Genomic DNA, 20,467 nt, shown 5'->3' on the forward strand with positions numbered 1-20,467 from the left:
TAGATTACATAATATATTTACATGAATTCAAACGGATTGATATAAGACAAATATAGATTATATATGGATGCATTATAATCATGAGAACGGTTGGCTCCATCTCATCTCCGTTATGTTCCTCGGTGATACGGACACAATCCGTATTTGATCGAGCAGGTAAAAATCGGTAAATTTCTCTACCGACAACCGTACGAACGCTTAACGGTTTGGAACGTCCCGGGATCCCCGCTGAAACAGCTGCACCGTTCACGAGATTCATTAATCTGATGCGAGCCAGCGACGACGAATTCACGGTTTTCCACGCTGACGTAACAGATATTACAATGCAACAACGATAGAGTTTCTGTTGGTTTATGAGCGGCTCAATACTGTACAGGGACCAGGGGGCAGGAAAACAATGATGCCCTTCAGGAACGTTATCGACCTCGGCACTACATCCTCAGCACGATAACCAACTCAATGCAACATCAGCGGATGGTGGATTTTGGGATTTAAATTCACGTCCAGCGGAACGGGCTAGCTTCTGCTTGTGGAAGATTTTCATATTGTATTTTGTTGCAGGAGAGTTCCTGCTCCGGCTCTCCCTCCTATCCAACGTTGTTGTGAATGATCAAACATGGCGACTGTACCAGTATATTGCATCTGCAGATTGCCGTACGACGTTACTCAGTTTATGATCGAATGTGATGCCTGCAAGGACTGGTTTCACGGAAGGTAATTGTTTGAACCTATTGGGGTGATTTTGTGTCCGTTTGCATTGTATTTTGTAGTGTGTTTTTCGCGTTTGACAGCTTTATGTTGAACATTCGCTGTCCACATCTGAATTGCAACAAGAGCGAGGCCGCTTGAAGAAGGCGGAGTTAAATATAGATGACTCGGGTTGTGACATTAGCGCTAAAATATTTTTGCGAACAATGTAGTCATATAAATATTTAAGTGTGTGTTTGGATAATTCTGTTTGTATTTACATAATCGTTTCGCAGCTATATCTCGTGTGGCTACGGTAGCGTTGTTGTGGCGAGGCAGCGACCGACCGTAGGACAGAACGGAACAGTCGGTGTCTGAACCGACAGCCGCGACGCTGCACTTTTCAATCTACTTCATGTTCACATTGACCCGCGGATAAAATCACAACGTACAATGGTGTTTTATTTGTCCGTTTATTGTTTTATTGCTTGGTGACGTTCTAAAAGCGTTTAGAAAAGTAGGAGCCCAACTCTCCTGTGACAATAGCCCGCTCCCCTCCAGCCAGGCGGGTTGAATACCAGCCCGTTGATAGCCGACTAAACTCAACCGCACCGTTTAGATGGAGTTGTGCAGCGACTAGTGTGGGCGGACTGGAGTTCCGATGTCACATCAAATTACGTTTTTATTTTTAAAAAACTACGGATTTCAGCCCCCAAAGAATAACCGGTATTTACACAGGATAATGTCATGTGTAAATGCGTGCTTTTCTTTGGGTGCTGAAACCCCTCGTTTTTGATAACTTAAATGTGATGTGACATCGGAAGTCCAGTCCGCCCACACTAGTCGCTGCACAACTCCATCTAAATGGTGCGGTTGACTTTAGTCGGCTAGCCCATTGATAGACATTGCAGCGTTGTCTAGATTTTTACTGGGAAAATGTCTAGATTTTTACTGGGAAAATGTCTAGATTTTTACTGGGAAAATGTCTAGATTTTTACTGGGAAAATGTGCAAATTACTTGAAGATTACATCTTCACGGCGTGTATTTGAAACCACTCTATTCGCGGATAATAATGCAGGTCTGCCGCTTTTTTTTTTATTGATCCATTTTGATTTTGTTTTGATGTCCTTTGTACGTTTTAATGGCCCATTATAGGGCAGTCATCCCTTACTAGTGGTGGGAATCGGATCATTTTCTATTTCGATCACTTATTGCAAACAGAAAATAGTAAACTGGCGTTTCAAATCAAAGGAAGATATTTACGCGCGTTAACGTTAACCCTTTTGTGCAAGGCTGGATAGATACAACGTATAATTCCGTGTCCCGCTGCCTGCTACAATGTACTGGATCATCGGCCGAACATTCGTTTAGAATAAATGTATCTCTCAAATATCATCGATACGAGTTTAGCGATGCCTTATTATTTGTGTGATTTGTAAGTTGCTCTGGATAAGAGCGTCTGCTAAATGACGTAAATGTGTGAATATCACGAAACTTGGCGGATACGAGAAAGCATCAAAGCAATGCAGGTCCACCCGGAGGTCTCAGCTGAGATATTGTGCTTATTTATGGACGCGGTCTAGTCTGATGATGATGGCACATTAGCTATTGTCCCTAGCTTGACACTGTTGAATCTACTAGCCTAATAGCCCATAATATGGTCTCTATAATTCACTCTTCATACTAAGGGTTTGCCCTTACAGAACTAGCTAGATACAATATCTTATTAAACTACTATTACGCTACGTGGGCTAGGCTATTAGTTCATCATGCATGCCTGGTACTGTGCATACTTAATAGCTGATAAGTGATCAATGTATTTACATAATTGATTGATCAGGTCAGACATGATGATCCCTGTCCCCTCTCCCTCTCTCCTGCATCTCCTTTGCTGTCTGTCTGTCTGTCTGTCTGTCTGTATGTCTGTATGTCTGTCTGATTACTACATGATTTAATGTACTGGGAAGACTGGGACTATTGACAGTAGAGCAGGGTGTTCATGGTAGACACACTAACCTGGTCTGGCTTGCAGCATCAAGCTAAACCAATATGGACGTTTCAGTTTCTCCACTGTATCACATTTGTAGACCATGATGAGATATTACATTGAATTGAGCTGATGTGAGGTGTGGGCAGCTTCCCTATCAGTTTATGTTTACCCATGGTTGTTTGCTCTTTTTTTATTTATTGTTTTTACAGTTTCTGTCATAAATAGAGTTGGAGTTGTAATCTCCCTTGGCCTGCAGTCTACGCTACGGTCTCTGTCAGTGTCCGGCTGCTCTCAGTAACATTACATCAATATTCTGTCATAATGACATGATTTAGAGCTATGAACCACGTCTATCAGATCAGACGCGTTATTGTTTCGTCAGATTACAGTAGCATGTTGCTTTGCTTTCCGTTTCAATCCTAAAACACTGCTACATCTGTTAACTCTCCTGGCCGTTTCGTTGGGGAGTGAGACGGGGTAGGCTGAGGTCTGCCGTGTCCGGCTGCTCTCACTAACATTGCATCGTAATGTTCTATCTATCATAATGACATAAGGCTGTTATTGACATGTATTAAAGGCTATTACTGCAAATTAAGCACATTAGACTAGCCTATATGAACCATCAAGGCCTATCCGATCTGACATGTTACTGATGTTTTAATTAGTGTGTTATGCAGTGTGACCATAGGCCTAATAAGATGGGATATGAACCCGTGTCTCCCATTGGGGGAAAAAACAACGTCTTGACCATTAGACCAAGATAAAATTGTCTTATGGCTTATGGTCATACAGATTTGGAAGTCGCAGGCGGGGCTACGTCATGACGTGACCATGAGCAACCGTGACCGACTCATGTCCACTACACAAATTCATGGCGAACAGAGACAGTACCTTCCGAAAGTATTCATACCCCTTGATTTAAATCTGTGTCAGTCTGTTCACTCCCACCTGTCAGTTAAAATGATGTCTCAGAAAATACAGTTTTATAATATTTACAGGATTAGTTGTTACAGCCTGAATTCAAAATTCAAAATTGATTAAATAGTATTTATTTCTCCCCCATCTACACACAATACGCCATAATGACAAAGTGAAAACATGTATTTTCGAAATTTTTGCTAATTTATTGAAAATGAAAATATATAGAAATATCTCATTTATGTACAGTGCCTTGGAAAAGTATTCATCCCCCTTGGCGTTTTTCCTATTTTGTTGCATTATGACCTGGAATTTAAATGGATTTTTATTTGGATTTCATGTAATGGACATACACAAAATAGTCCAAATTGGTGAAGTGAAAATAAAAAAATAACTTGTTTCAAAAAATTCTAAAAACCCATTTGCGACCAAGCTTTAACTTCCTGACTGATGTTGCTTCAATATATCCACATAATTTTCCTTCCTCATGATGCCATCTATTTTGTGAAGTGCACCAGTTCCTCCTGCAGCAAAGCACCCCCACAGCATGATGCTGCCACCCCCGTGCTTCACGGTTGGGATGGTGTTCTTCGGCTTGCAAGCAACCTCCTTTTTCCTCCAAACATAACGATGGTCATTATGGCCAAACAGTTCTATTTTTGTTTCATCAGACCAGAGGACATTTCTCGAATAAGTACGATCTTTGTCCCCATGTGCAGTTGCAAACCGTAGTCTGGCTTTTTTATGGCGGTTTGGGAGCAGTTGCTTCTTCCTTGCTGAGCGGCCTTTCAGGTTCTGTCGATAGATACTTTTGTACCTGTTTCCTCCAGCATCTTCACAAGGTCCTTTGCTGTTGTTCTGGGATTGATTTGCACTTTTCGCACCAAAGTACGTTCATCTCTAGGAGACAGAACGCGTCTCCTTCCTGAGCGGTATGACGGCTGCGTGGTCCCATGGTGTTTATACTTGCGTACTATTGTTTGTACAGATGAACGTGGTACCTTCAGGCGTTTGGAAATTGCTCCCAAGGATGAACCAGACTTGTTGAGGTCTACAATTTATTTTCTGAGGTCTGATTTCTTTTGATTTTCCCATGATGTCAAGCAAAGAGGCACTGAGTTTGAAGGTAGGCCTTGAAATACATCCACAGGTACACCTCCAATTGACTCAAATGATGTAAATTAGCCTATTAGAAGCTTCTAAAGCCATGACATCATTTTCTGGAATTTTCCAAGCTGTTTAAAGGCACAGTCAACTTAGTGTATGTAAACTTCTGACCCACTGGAATTGTGATACAGTGAATTATAAGTGAAATAATCTGTCTGTAAACAGTTGTTGGACAAATTACTTGTGTCATGCACAAAGTAGATGTCCTAACTGACTTGCCAAAACTATAGTTTGTTAACAAGAAATTTGTGGAGTGGTTGAAAAACTAGTTTTAATGACTCCAACCTAAGTGGATGTAAACTGTCATTTTTTGAGTCTATCTGGGTAAGTCTCTAAGAGCTTTGCACACCTGGATTGTACAATCTTTTCATATTATTATTATAAGTTAGGTCAAGTTGGTTGTTGATCATTGCTAGACAGACATTTTTAAGTCTTGCCATAGATCTTCCAGCCGATTTAAGTCAAAACTGTAACTAGGCCACTCAGGAACATTCAATGTCGTCTTAGTAAGCAACTCCAGTTTAGATTTGGCCTTGTGTTTTAGGTTATTGTCCTGCTGAAAGGTGAACTCATCTCCCAGTGTCTGTTGGAAAGCAGACTGAACCAGGTTTTCCTCTAGGATTTTGCCTGTGCTTAGCTCTATTCCGTTTCTTTTTATCCTAAAAACCTCCCTAGTCCTTGCCGATGACAAGCAATACCTATAACATGATGCAGCCACCACCATGCTTGAAAATATGAAGAGTGGTACTCAGTGATGTGTTGTGTTGGATTTGCCCCAAACATAACACTTTGTATTCAGGACATAAAGTTAATTTCTTTGACACATTTTCTGCAGTTTTACTTTGGAGCCTTATTGCAAACAGGATACATGTTTTGGAATATTTTTTATTCTGTACAGTGGTATTTTCACTCTGTCATTTAGGTTAGTATTGTGGAGTAACTACAATGTTGTTGATCCATCCTCAGTTTTCTCCTATCACAGCCATTAAATCTGTAAATGTTTTAAAGTCAACATTGGCCTCATGGTGAAATCCCTGAGCGGTTTCCTTCTTCTCCGGCAACTGAGTTAGGAAGGACGCCTGTATCTTTGTAGTGATTGGGTGTATTGATGCACCATCCAAAGTGTAATTAATAACTTCACCATGCTCAAAGGGATATTCAATGTCTGCATTTTATTGTATTTTTACCCATCTAACAATACTACCAAGCAAAAGAGCAGTAACTGCATATTTGGTCAAAAATTAGTTATTTATATTTTTTTATACATTAAATGCATGCTTTATCATGTGAACAAATATCCTGCCTCCATTGTGTTATGGAGAAAATGGGGGTGTCATATTTGCAGTAACTGCAAAGAGTTAAGTTATAACCACATCTCCAATGATCTGCCTATAATTCATTTGGCTGGACAAGAAAAAAAGTTTGAAGTAATCTTTCTCAGTTTCACTCTGAGCAGTTACTGCTGTTTTGCTTAATAGGGCAGAATAGGTGCCCTTCTTTGCGAGGCGTTGGAAAACCTCCCTGGTCTTTGTGGTTCAATCTGTGTTTGAAATTCACTGCTCGACTGAGGGACCTTACAGATAATTGTATGTGTGGGGTACAGAGATGAGGTAGTCATTCAAAAATCCTGTTAAACACTATTATTGCACACAGTGAATCCATGCAACTTATTATGTGACTTGTTAAGCATTATTTTACTCCTGACCTTATTTAGGCTTTCCATAACAAAGGGGTTGAATACTTATTGACTCAAGACATTTCAGCTTTTCAGCTTTTTTAATTTGTAAATTAAAAAAAAAACATAATTCCACTTTCACATTATGGGGTATTGTGTGTAGGCCAGTTTCACACTGTAGGCCAGTGACACACTGTAGCTTTGTTTGACTGATGGTTGTTATGACAGTGGGTTAGCCTACAGCCCTCAAACTCAACTCTGGACCTCACAGCCAGTTCCACTGTTCCCCTCTAATCAGGGACTGATTTAGACCTGGGACACCAGGTGGGTGATTCCCCTCTAATCAGGGACTGATTTAGACCTGGGACACCAGGTGGGTGATTCCCCTCTAATTAGGGACTGATTTAGACCTGGGACACCAGGTGGGTGATTCCCCTCTAACCAGGGACTGATTTAGACCTGGGACACCAGGTGGGTGATTCCCCTCTAATCAGGGACTGATTTAGACCTGGGACACCAGGTGGGTGATTCCCCTCTAATTAGGGACTGATTTAGACCTGGGACACCAGGTGGGTGATTCCCCTCTAATCAGGGACTGGTTTAGACCTGGGACACCAGGTGGGTGATTCCCCTCTAATCAGGGACTGATCTAGACCTGGGACACCAGGTGGGTGCAATTAATTATCAGGTAGGACAGAAAACCAGCAGGCATCAGACCTCATAAGGTAAGAGTTGAATACCATCTGGCCTATAGGCTATGTGAAACACTTGATGAAAGTAGGATCTTTGCTGAGAACGAGATGAAGCTCTTGTTGTTATTATGTTGATCTGCACTGAAGCATTGATAAACAAACACTAAACCATAGTTTGGTGCTCTGCCGAGGTCTGTAGTTTGGTGCTCTGCCGAGGTATGTCGTTTTGGTGCTCTGCCGAGGTCTGTCGTTTTGGTGCTCTGCCGAGGTCTGTCGTTTGGTGCTCTGCCGAGGTCTGTAGTTTGGTGCTCTGCCGAGGTCTGTAGTTTGATGCTCTGCCGAGGTCTGTAGTTTTGGTGCTCTGCCGAGGTCTGTCGTTTGGTGCTCTGCCGAGGTCTGTAGTTTGGTGCTCTGCCGAGGTCTGTCGTTTGGTGTCGTTTGGTGCTCTGCCGAGGTCTGTAGTTTGGTGCTCTGCCGAGGTCTGTAGTTTGGTGCTCTGCCGAGGTCTGTCGTTTTGGTGCTCTGCCGAGGTCTGTAGTTTGGTGCTCTGCCGAGGTCTGTCGTTTTGGTGCTCTGCCGAGGTCTGTCGTTTGGTGCTCTGCCGAGGTCTGTCGTTTTGGTGTTCTGCCGAGGTCTGTCGTTTGGTGCTCTGCCGAGGTCTGTCGTTTGGTGCTCTGCCGAGGTCTGTCGTTTTGGTGCTCTGCCGAGGTCTGTCGTTTTGGTGCTCTGCCGAGGTCTGTTCTGTCATCCAGTCAACACATCCAACACAGGCTGTATCAGAGTAGGAGTGCTGATCTAGGAACAGGTGTCCCCTGTCCATGTAATCTTATTCATTGTGATCTAAAAGGCTAAACTGATCCTAAATCAGCACTCCTACACTTGAGATGCTTTCTACATACGGCCACTGGTCTGTCATTCAGTGATCACATCCAACATATTTTATTGTGTTGCAATGCACTCCCCTAACCCAGACGACGCTGGGCCAGTTGTGCGCCGCCCTGTGGGACTCTCGGTCATGGCCGGTTGTAACACAGCCTGGGATGGAACCAAGGTCTGTAGTGACGCCTCCAGCACTGCGATGCAGTGGCTTAGACCGCTGCGCCACTCGGGAGGCCGCAATGCACTTTCAATAAAGTTCCTACCAGTCAGTCTGTCATATAAATATTACAAAACATTAATCAAAGTAAGTTTGAGTGATTGATTGAGTAAACCTGATCCAGCCAGAACGGTCCATAGGGCAAGAGCCTAAACCTGGTCCAGCCAGAACGGTCCATAGGGCAGGAGCCTAAACCTGGTCCAGCCAGAACGGTCCATAGGGCAGGAGCCTAAACCTGGTCCAGCCAGAACGGTCCATAGGGCAGGAGCCTAAACCTGGTCCAGCCAGAACGGTCCATAGGGCAGGAGCCTAAACCTGGTCCAGCCAGAACGGTCCATAGGGCAGAAGCCTAAACCTGGTCCAGCCAGAATGGTCCATAGGGCAGGAGCCTAAACCTGGTCCAGCCAGAACGGTCCATAGGGCAGGAGCCTAAACCTGGTCCAGCCAGAACGGTCCATAAGGCAGAAGCCTAAACCTGTTTTTGTAGGGTGAGGAAGCTTGGACTGGCTGTTGGCTAATAGACACATGGTTAATTCTACTGTAGGGTGTGTTGCTCCACATGGACAGATGGGTCTCAAAATCATTATCATTGTTATCAGAGCATTTAATACAGGTATTGATTAAAACAGGTATTTATTAAAACAGGTATTGATTGCTATGCTGACGCCCTCTTTTGACTTTGTTTCAGCTGTGTTCACGTAGCCTAGTATCTCTGTGTGTTTCAGCTGTGTTCACGTAGCCTAGTATCTCTGTGTGTTTCAGCTGTGTTCACGTAGCCTAGTATCTCTGTGTGTTTCAGCTGTGTTCATGTAGCCCAGTATTTCTGTGTGTTTCAGCTGTGTTCACGTAGCCTAGTATCTCTGTGTGTTTCAGCTGTGTTCATGTAGCCCAGTATTTCTGTGTGTTTCAGCTGTGTTCATGTAGCCCAGTATCTCTGTGTGTTTCAGCTGTGTTCATGTAGCCTAGTATCTCTGTGTGTTTCAGCTGTGTTCATGTAGCCTAGTATCTCTGTGTGTTTCAGCTGTGTTCATGTAGCCTAGTATCTCTGTGTGTTTCAGCTGTGTTCACGTAGCCTAGTATCTCTGTGTGTTTCAGCTGTGTTCACGTAGCCTAGTATCTCTGTGTGTTTCAGCTGTGTTGGTTCAAAGTTACACCTTTGTAAACAGAAGGTGTAACTTAGACTAACAGTGAAATATTTACGGGTTCTTCCCAACAATGCAGAGAATTTTTTTTTTTAAACAAGAGGAATAAATACACAATGAGAAACAATAACTTGGCTATATACACAGGTTACCAGTACCGAGTCGACGTGCAGGGGTACGAGGTAATAACTTGGCTATATATACAGGTTACCAGTACCGAGTCGACGTGCAGGGGTACGAGGTAATAACTTGGCTATATATACAGGTTACCAGTACCGAGTCGACGTGCAGGGGTACGAGGTAATAACTTGGCTATATATACAGGTTACCAGTACCGAGTCGACGTGCAGGGGTACGAGGTAATAACTTGGCTATATATACAGGTTACCAGTACCGAGTCGACGTGCAGGGGTACGAGGTAATAACTTGGCTATATATACAGGTTACCAGTACCGAGTCGACGTGCAGGGGTACGAGGTAATAACTTGGCTATATACAGGTTACCAGTACCGAGTCGACGTGCAGGGGTACGAGGTAATAACTTGGCTATATATACAGGTTACCAGTACCGAGTCGACGTGCAGGGGTACGAGGTAATAACTTGGCTATATATACAGGTTACCAGTACCGAGTCGACGTGCAGGGGTACGAGGTAATAACTTGGCTATATACAGGTTACCAGTACCGAGTCGACGTGCAGGGGTACGAGGTAATAACTTGGCTATATATACAGGTTACCAGTACCGAGTCGACGTGCAGGGGTACGAGGTAATAACTTGGCTATATATACAGGTTACCAGTACCGAGTCGACGTGCAGGGGTACGAGGTAATAACTTGGCTATATATACAGGTTACCAGTACCGAGTCGACGTGCAGGGGTACGAGGTAATAACTTGGCTATATATACAGGTTACCAGTACCGAGTCGACGTGCAGGGGTACGAGGTAATAACTTGGCTATATATACAGGTTACCAGTACCGAGTCGACGTGCAGGGGTACGAGGTAATAACTTGGCTATATATACAGGTTACCAGTACCGAGTCGACGTGCAGGGGTACGAGGTAATAACTTGGCTATATATACAGGTTACCAGTACCGAGTCGACGTGCAGGGGTACGAGGTAATAACTTGGCTATATATACAGGTTACCAGTACCGAGTCGACGTGCAGGGGTACGAGGTAATAACTTGGCTATATACAGGTTACCAGTACCGAGTCGACGTGCAGGGGTACGAGGTAATAACTTGGCTATATATACAGGTTACCAGTACCGAGTCGACGTGCAGGGGTACGAGGTAATAACTTGGCTATATATACAGGTTACCAGTACCGAGTCGACGTGCAGGGGTACGAGGTAATAACTTGGCTATATACAGGTTACCAGTACCGAGTCGACGTGCAGGGGTACGAGGTAATAACTTGGCTATATATACAGGTTACCAGTACCGAGTCGACGTGCAGGGGTACGAGGTAATAACTTGGCTATATATACAGGTTACCAGTACCGAGTCGACGTGCAGGGGTACGAGGTAATAACTTGGCTATATATACAGGTTACCAGTACCGAGTCGACGTGCAGGGGTACGAGGTAATAACTTGGCTATATATACAGGTTACCAGTACCGAGTCGACGTGCAGGGGTACGAGGTAATAACTTGGCTATATATACAGGTTACCAGTACCGAGTCGACGTGCAGGGGTACGAGGTAATAACTTGGCTATATATACAGGTTACCAGTACCGAGTCGACGTGCAGGGGTACGAGGTAATAACTTGGCTATATATACAGGTTACCAGTACCGAGTCGACGTGCAGGGGTACGAGGTAATAACTTGGCTATATATACAGGTTACCAGTACCGAGTCGACGTGCAGGGGTACGAGGTAATAACTTGGCTATATACACAGGTTACCAGTACCGAGTCGACGTGCAGGGGTACGAGGTACAGTGAGCTCCAAAAGTATTGGGACAGTGACTTTTTTTGTTGTTTTGGCTCTGTACTCCAGCACTTTAGTGCAGACTGTCAGCTTTAATCTGAGGGTATTTTCATCCATATCAGGTAAACCGTTTAGAAATTACAAATGTCAAAACATTTAAATTCCTAAACAAAATCACGACTATGACAGTCATTCGTTTATTGGACAAAAATGCTCACGTTAAATCCGTCTATGATCGTCATGAAGCTTCACTTGTGTGTCCCAGTCTTCATAGTACTTTCGCTTTGGTCTTCCAACAACATGCGGGAGGTAACCGCACGGTAGCGGCTGTAACTGCGACGTGAGTAGGCTATATTCAGGAGCCTATATCCCCTGTATAGCCCCCGTCCCCTAATCTGCAGGGTGAGCTCATAAATGCGCTGCCACTGAATGTTTCAGAGATATGAAGTTATGATGCTGCGTGTATTTCATCAAAATGTTCCCAGTCAAACAACCAATGATACTGCACTGCTCTGGTCCTGTTCCCAGTCAAACAACCAATAATACTGCACTGCTCTGGTTCTGTTCCCAGTCAAACAACCAATAATACTGCACTGCTCTGGTCCTGTTCCCAGTCAAACAACCAATAATACTGCACTGCTCTGGTCCTGTTCCCAGTCAAACAACCAATAATACTGCACTGCTCTGGTCCTGTTCCCAGTCAAACAACCAATAATACTGCACTGCTCTGGTCCTGTTCCCAGTCAAACAACCAATAATACTGCACTGCTCTGGTCCTGTTCCCAGTCAAACAACCAATAATACTGCACTGCTCTGGTCCTGTTCCCAGTCAAACAACCAATAATACTGCACTGCTCTGGTCCTGTTCCCAGTCAAACAACCAATAATACTGCACTACTCTGGTCCTGTTCCCAGTCAAACAACCAATAATACTGCACTGCTCTGGTTCTGTTCCCAGTCAAACAACCAATAATACTGCACTGCTCTGGTCCTGTTCCCAGTCAAACAACCAATAATACTGCACTACTCTGGTTCTTTTCCTGTGTTTGGTCCGGACTGCGTTCTCACCTGCAGCGAACCGCACCATGGTACGAATTTAATCGGACCGACACCACCCTTTCTAAGCGAACCACAGTGTGTTGTTTAATGCACTCCTGAAAGCAGATAGAGTGCCCACAACAGTCCAAACGAACCAAAGTAAGGTTTGGAAAAAACGCTCCAAACCCAATTTGGTGTGAAAGCCCCCTCGGTTAATATCCCTCTAGAGTCCAAGCCGGGGGAGGGCAAAAATGAAAACCCAAAGCAGACTAAACTCTTTGTTCCTTTAAAAACCTGCTGTATGTAAAATATTGTGTGCTATAGCTTGGAAAATAAATAAATATGACTCAGGATGTCAACATGATGTTTGTTTCCAACATAAGGGCTGTTTTCCTAAAGAAATGAAATCTGCTTGGTGTTTTGTTTCCTTGCCACAATACTAACGAGTATCCCTGGTATGGTCCCGGCCCTAGTGAAAACACTGAATCCTACTCATTTTGATTCCTTCTCCTTTGTTTGGAGCCGATTTCGCCATCGGCCAGAGCGGGGCACCTGGCTCACACCAAAACGAATGCAATCACTTTTCACCCGGTTCAAACTCCCGTCACCGGGTAACCCTGGCCAGATAACGGATCCCTGTTATTTCATCGCCCCCAACGCTGTCAAAGGATCACGGCCGTTTGAGACGGAATAGCCCAAGCTATACGGATTGACCAACTATGATTTGCACGCCCTGCCGAAGGACACAATCATGGGGTGAGTATACCGGTAGCTAGACCATAGACTGCTGGTTATGTATGTTTTGATAATCATTATCACCATCATCGCTAGCATAGCTGACGTTAGCTAGCTACCTAACTACCTACTTAACGAGCTTTGCTAGCTAACTACCTAACTAGCTAGCTGGCTAACGTTAGCCTACCTCAATACTACTCAGATGTTGTCTTGGAAACATGTTAACATTTCAAAAGAAGGAAAATAATTAGTAGGAAACGTTTTGTCATGGTTGTGACGTCCCCAGATTGACTTTCGATGCGGTATAACTTTAGCCAGCTAACTAAGATTGAGGGGACCGCCGTATTTTACCTAGTTAGCATTGCTAGCTATTTTTGACGAACTTCGCTAGTTACAGTAATGGCAACATTGCCATCTCTCTAAAGTAAATTTGACAACATCATAATATGGCAAATTTGTTTCCTGCTAATTATTTGCCTACTTTAGCAATGTTATCGTATTTCCATGCCACTCTTAGTGTAATTTAGACAAAACAGTCACATTAGCCTCCGAGGTGCAACCTAGGGGTGTGCGGAGGACTCGGACAAAACAAGTATTGGAAACGGATATGGGCCATTTACTGGATACGATTATGATTGGAGTCATGTGGGAGGTTCTATGCGCTCTAAATAACTTAACTGGCTAGTTTGCCTGTCTGTAAAGAGAAGGGCGGGTTGTACGTTGATCCTCCTGCTCTGATTGGATAGAGTGAAGCCGTATTCTCTGTCCACTCGCTTCATAATTTCACCGATCACTTTTCCTCAAATGTTTTCACTATGATCATTTAGATTGCTGCTGCCTGCTTGTATGATAAATCACATGGCGAGGGTGTTTGCTATCAATCTGCATAATATCTAACAAGCGGGGCAAGGGTAGGGAAAGAAGATGAGATGCTGACTGACAGACAATTTGGCTGCCGCTGTAAATTGAGGACACACACACCCCTCCGCACGCTGCTCCTAATCTGCAGTTTTTTTGCAGGGAGGTATTTTGCCAAAATCTATTTAGGCATATTTAAAACACTTCAGTATTCATGATCACGTGTATCATCTGATCCGACTATCAATGTCCATGTCTGCACACCCCTAGTGCAACCCATGTCTAAATGCCCTCCTGAGTGGCCCTCCTGAGTGGCGCAGTGGTCTAAGGCATTGCATCGCAGTGCTAACTGTGCCACTAGAGATCCTGGTTCGAATCCAGGCTCTGTCGCAGCCGGCCGCGACCGGGAGACTCATGGGCGGCGCACAATTGGCCCAGCGTTGTCCAGGGTAGGGGAGGGAATGGCTGGCAGGGATGTAGCTCAGTTGATAGGGCATGGCGTTTGCAACGCCAGGGTTGTGGGTTCGATTCCCATGGGGGGCCAGTATAAAAAAAATACGTATTCACTAACTGTAAGTCGCTCTGGATAAGAGCGTCTGCTAAATGACTAAAATGTAAATGTAAATGTAAATATTGGATGTCACAGTTGGTTCCATAGTGTAACGGCGTCACCGGCCTGAATCGAATCCAATCTGGAGCCAGTCAGTCTACACCTGTAAAGCACAGAATTGGCTTCCAAACCAGATTACGTTATTTCTCAAGCTACAGTATGTTTATCATTGAGGGATGATGACAAATAGTTGACCCTGTTTTTTCTGTTAGACAAAGTGCAGAGTTCTGTGCCAGACTGATCCCCTGGTCATGAACGGATACCGGGAACCGGGACCTACCAGAAGGAGCAAAGGTGGGTATCATAATATGTCCAGCAATGTGAGTGGAATGGTTTAGAATAATTTAATTCACTGTTAAATTGCGGTTTTCACAGCTTGTCAGTCAAGACCTCAGAATAAAGGTGTAATGTGACACAAAAGAACACACCATCATGAGGCATCTGATAGTGACCCGAGTTACTGCCTTGATGACGCAGACGGCTTCATCAACAACGACAGGTAACGTGTTTTATTTTACATTTTAAGTCATTTAGCAGACGCTCTTATCCAGAGCGACTTACAAATTGGATGTGAAAAGTTGTATTAAAAAAGACCCAACTTGATAAACTAGTAGGCTAATTCCCCAGCTAAGCAGATACAACTAGTAGAGTCATTCTGGTTGTGAAGTGCATTAGCAAAAAGCTTTGTCCTTGCTTTAGAACAAAATTATATTTACCACTTGGCTGTCTAATACATCACCCTGTCACAGGCCCTACCAGTCAACACCACCTCATAAGACTGCCTGCTGCAGTTGTTAGAGAGATGTCCAGTTTGCAGCTGAACATGGAGAAGACCAGCAAGGGGGTCCTCGTCAGCACCATGCAGACATTCCTATGAATGGAACAGTCAGCCACATGTTGACGAGTATCCGGCCAGCAACCTTCACCTGTCAGCGGCAACATCTTTCACTGTCTCATCATTTGTACAAATACAGAAGGTAACCCACTTCATTACTTTTGATACATTTGATAACCCAATTGTGAAACATCAATTTTGTAAACTGACATTATTTGTTACTTATTTTCTACTTCTTAGATGCATATAATGTCCAGGGTATAACCTAGCCTGGTGGAACCAGCCTGATCACTGTGTTCCCATATAATGTCCAGGGTATAACCTAGCCTGGGGGAACCAGCCTGATCAATGTGTTCCCATATAATGTCCAGGGCATAACCTAGCCTGGTGGAACCAGCCTGATCACTGTGTTACCATATAATGTCCAGGGTATAACCTAGCCTGGGGGAACCAGCCTGATCACTGTGTTACCATATAATGTCCAGGGTATAACCTGCCCTGGGGGAACCAGCCTGATCACTGTGTTCTCCATATAATGTCCAGGGTATAACCTAGCCTGGTAGAACCAGCCTGATCACTGTGTTAACATATAATGTCCAGGGTATAACCTAGCCTGGGGGAACCAGCCTGATCACTGTGTTCTCCATATAATGTCCAGGGTATAACCTAGCCTGGGGGAACCAGCCTGATCACTGTGTTACCATATAATGTCCAGGGTATAACCTATCCTGGGGGAACCAGCCTGATCACTGTGTTACCATATAATGTCCAGGGTATAACCTAGCCTGGTGGAACCAGCCTGATCACTGTGTTACCATATAATGTCCAGGGTATAACCTAGCCTGGGGGAACCAGCCTGATCACTGTGTTACCATATAATGTCCAGGGTATAACCTAGCCCGGTGGAACCAGCCTGATCACTGTGTTACCATATAATGTCCAGGGTATAACCTAGCCCGGGGGAACCAGCCTGATCACTGTGTTACCATATAATGTCCAGGGTATAACCTAGCCTGGGGGAACCAGCCTGATCACTGTGTTCTCCATATAATGTCCAGGGTATAACCTAGCCTGGTAGAACCAGCCTGATCACTGTGTTACCATATAATGTCCAGGGTATAACCTAGCCTGGGGGAACCAGCCTGATCACTGTGTTCTCCATATAATGTCCAGGGTATAACCTAGCCTGGGGGAACCAGCCTGATCACTGTGTTACCATATAATGTCCAGGGTATAACCTATCCTGGGGGAACCAGCCTGATCACTGTGTTACCATATAATGTCCAGGGTATAACCTAGCCTGGTGGAACCAGCCTGATCACTGTGTTACCATATAATGTCCAGGGTATAACCTAGCCTGGGGGAACCAGCCTGATCACTGTGTTACCATATAATGTCCAGGGTATAACCTAGCCCGGGGGAACCAGCCTGATCACTGTCTTACCATATAATGTCCAGGGTATAACCTAGCCTGGGGAACCAGCCTGATCACTGTGTTACCATATAATGTCCAGGGTATAACCTATCCTGGGGGAACCAGCCTGATCACTGTGTTACCATATAATGTCCAGGGTATAACCTAGCCTGGTGGAACCAGCCTGATCACTGTGTTACCATATAATGTCCAGGGTATAACCTAGCCTGGGGGAACCAGCCTGATCACTGTGTTACCATATAATGTCCAGGGTATAACCTAGCCTGGGGGAACCAGCCTGATCACTGTCTTACCATATAATGTCCAGGGTATAACCTAGCCTGGGGAACCAGCCTGATCACTGTCTTACCATATAATGTCCAGGGTATAACCTAGCCTGGGGAACCAGCCTGATCACTGTGTTACCATATAATGTCCAGGGTATAACCTAGCCTGGTGGAACCAGCCTGAGATCACTGTGTTCCATATAATGTCCAGGGTATAACCTAGCCTGGTGGAACCAGCCTGATCACTGTGTTCCCATATAATGTCCAGGGTATAACCTAGCCTGGTGGAACCAGCCTGATCACTGTGTTCCCATATAATGTCCAGGGTATAACCTAGCCTGGTGGAACCAGCCTGATCACTGTGTTCCCATATAATGTCCAGGGTATAACCTAGCCTGGTGGAACCAGCCTGATCACTGTGTTCCCATATAATGTCCAGGGTATAACCTAGCCTGGGGAACCAGCCTGATCACTGTGTTCCCATATAATGTCCAGGGTATAACCTAGCCTGGGGGAACCAGCCTGATCACTGTGTTACCATATAATGTCCAGGGTATAACCTAGCCTGGTGGAACCAGCCTGATCACTGTGTTACCATATAATGTCCAGGGTATAACCTAGCCTGGTGGAACCAGCCTGATCACTGTGTTACCATATAATGTCCAGGGTATAACCTAGCCTGGTGGAACCAGCCTGATCACTGTGTTACCATATAATGTCCAGGGTATAACCTAGCCTGGGGGAACCAGCCTGATCACTGTGTTACCATATAATGTCCAGGGTATAACCTAGCCTGGTGGAACCAGCCTGATCACTGTGTTACCATATAATGTCCAGGGTATAACCTAGCCTGGTGGAACCAGCCTGATCACTGTGTTACCATATAATGTCCAGGGTATAACCTAGCCTGGTGGAACCAGCCTGATCACTGTGTTACCATATAATGTCCAGGGTATAACCTAGCCTGGGGAACCAGCCTGATCACTGTGTTCCCATATAATGTCCAGGGTATAACCTAGCCTGGTGGAACCAGCCTGATCACTGTGTTCCCATATAATGTCCAGGGTATAACCTAGCCTGGGGAACCAGCCTGATCACTGTGTTCCCATATAATGTCCAGGGTATAACCTAGCCTGGTGGAACCAGCCTGATCACTGTGTTACCATATAATGTCCAGGGTATAACCTAGCCTGGGGAACCAGCCTGATCACTGTGTTCCCATATAATGTCCAGGGTATAACCTAGCCTGGTGGAACCAGCCTGATCACTGTGTTCCCATATAATGTCCAGGGTATAACCTAGCCTGGGGGAACCAGCCTGATCACTGTGTTACCATATAATGTCCAGGGTATAACCTATCCTGGGGGAACCAGCCTGATCACTGTGTTACCATATAATGTCCAGGGTATAACCTAGCCTGGTGGAACCAGCCTGATCACTGTGTTACCATATAATGTCCAGGGTATAACCTAGCCTGGTGGAACCAGCCTGATCACTGTGTTACCATATAATGTCCAGGGTATAACCTATCCTGGGGGAACCAGCCTGATCACTGTGTTACCATATAATGTCCAGGGTATAACCTAGCCTGGGGAACCAGCCTGATCACTGTGTTCCCATATAATGTCCAGGGTATAACCTATCCTGGGGGAACCAGCCTGATCACTGTGTTCCCATATAATGTCCAGGGTATAACCTAGCCTGGGGAACCAGCCTGATCACTGTGTTCCCATATAATGTCCAGGGTATAACCTAGCCTGGGGGAACCAGCCTGATCACTGTGTTCTCCATATAATGTCCAGGGTATAACCTAGCCTGGGGAACCAGCCTGATCACTGTGTTACCATATAATGTCCAGGGTATAACCTAGCCTGGGGGAACCAGCCTGATCACTGTGTTCCCATATAATGTCCAGGGTATAACCTAGCCTGGTGGAACCAGCCTGATCACTGTGTTACCATATAATGTCCAGGGTATAACCTAGCCTGGTGGAACCAGCCTGATCACTGTGTTATCATATAATGTCCAGGGTATAACCTAGCCTGGGGGAACCAGCCTGATCACTGTGTTACCATATAATGTCCAGGGTATAACCTAGCCTGGGGGAACCAGCCTGATCACTGTGTTACCATATAATGTCCAGGGTATAACCTAGCCTGGGGGAACCAGCCTGATCACTGTGTTACCATATAATGTCCAGGGTATAACCTAGCCTGGTGGAACCAGCCTGATCACTGTGTTCTCCATATAATGTCCAGGGTATAACCTAGCCTGGGGAACCAGCCTGATCACTGTGTTACCATATAATGTCCAGGGTATAACCTAGCCTGGTGGAACCAGCCTGATCACTGTGTTACCATATAATGTCCAGGGTATAACCTAGCCTGGTGGAACCAGCCTGATCACTGTGTTACCATATAATGTCCAGGGTATAACCTAGCCTGGTGGAACCAGCCTGATCACTGTGTTACCATATAATGTCCAGGGTATAACCTAGCCTGGGGAACCAGCCTGATCACTGTGTTCCCATATAATGTCCAGGGTATAACCTAGCCTGGGGAACCAGCCTGATCACTGTGTTACCATATAATGTCCAGGGTATAACCTAGCCTGGGGGAACCAGCCTGATCACTGTGTTACCATATAATGTCCAGGGTATAACCTAGCCTGGTATAACCTAGCCTGGTATAACCTAGCCTGGTATAACCTAGCCTGGTATAACCTAGCCTGGTATAACCTAGCCTGGTATAACCTAGCCTGGTATAACCTAGCCTGGTATAACCTAGCCTGGTATAACCTAGCCTGGTATAACCTAGCCTGGTATAACCTAGCCTGGTATAACCTAGCCTGGGGGAACCAGAATTAGTTGGGTTTAGTCTGACGTGTTCAAACTTCAACATAGTACCTGTTTGTGTGTTCAGATATCACCTATCCTAACTGCCATTGGTAATAGAACAGTGACTATGTGTGTCAGATATCACCTATCCTAACTGCCATTGGTAACAGAACAGTGACTATGTGTTCACAGAAACATGTATGGAGTCAGCACATGGAGACTTGCAAGATGATGTGATGAAGTCCAGACTGACAGACGGGCTTGATACTGATGTCTCTGAATGGAGAGAGACTTGGCACTCTGACAGACGGGCTTGATACTGATGTCTCTGAATGGAGAGAGACTTGGCACTCTGACAGACGGGCTTGATACTGATGTCTCTGAATGGAGAGAGACTTGGCACGCAGCATTAAAATTTTACTAGACAAAACTTTTACTTGTATTGTCTTTTTTTATATATTGAATTGAAATGGTATCAGTCAATATGGGGAGGGAGAAACCCTGTGTGTTCTGCACCAGGATCAGGGAACTCCTGCTGTGTACGAGA

The 20,467-nt window shown here is 44.8% G+C and overlaps 1 protein-coding gene across 1 annotated transcript in view; it reads left to right on the forward strand.

Annotated features, from left to right (window-relative positions):
- Positions 1 to 325: 325 nt before the first annotated feature.
- phf2 (PHD finger protein 2) overlaps positions 326 to 20,467 on the forward strand; it is a 131,214-nt gene continuing 111,072 nt past the window's right edge. The window contains exon 1 of the mRNA XM_084167705.1: positions 326 to 714. Coding sequence (XP_084023831.1) covers positions 617 to 714 — 98 coding nt within the window. The 5' untranslated portion in view covers positions 326 to 616. The remainder of the gene's footprint in view (positions 715 to 20,467) is intronic.

The sequence above is a fragment of the Coregonus lavaretus genome, assembly GCF_964263955.1.
Source record: "Coregonus lavaretus genome assembly, chromosome: 8".
NCBI classification, from domain to species: domain Eukaryota; kingdom Metazoa; phylum Chordata; class Actinopteri; order Salmoniformes; family Salmonidae; genus Coregonus; species Coregonus lavaretus.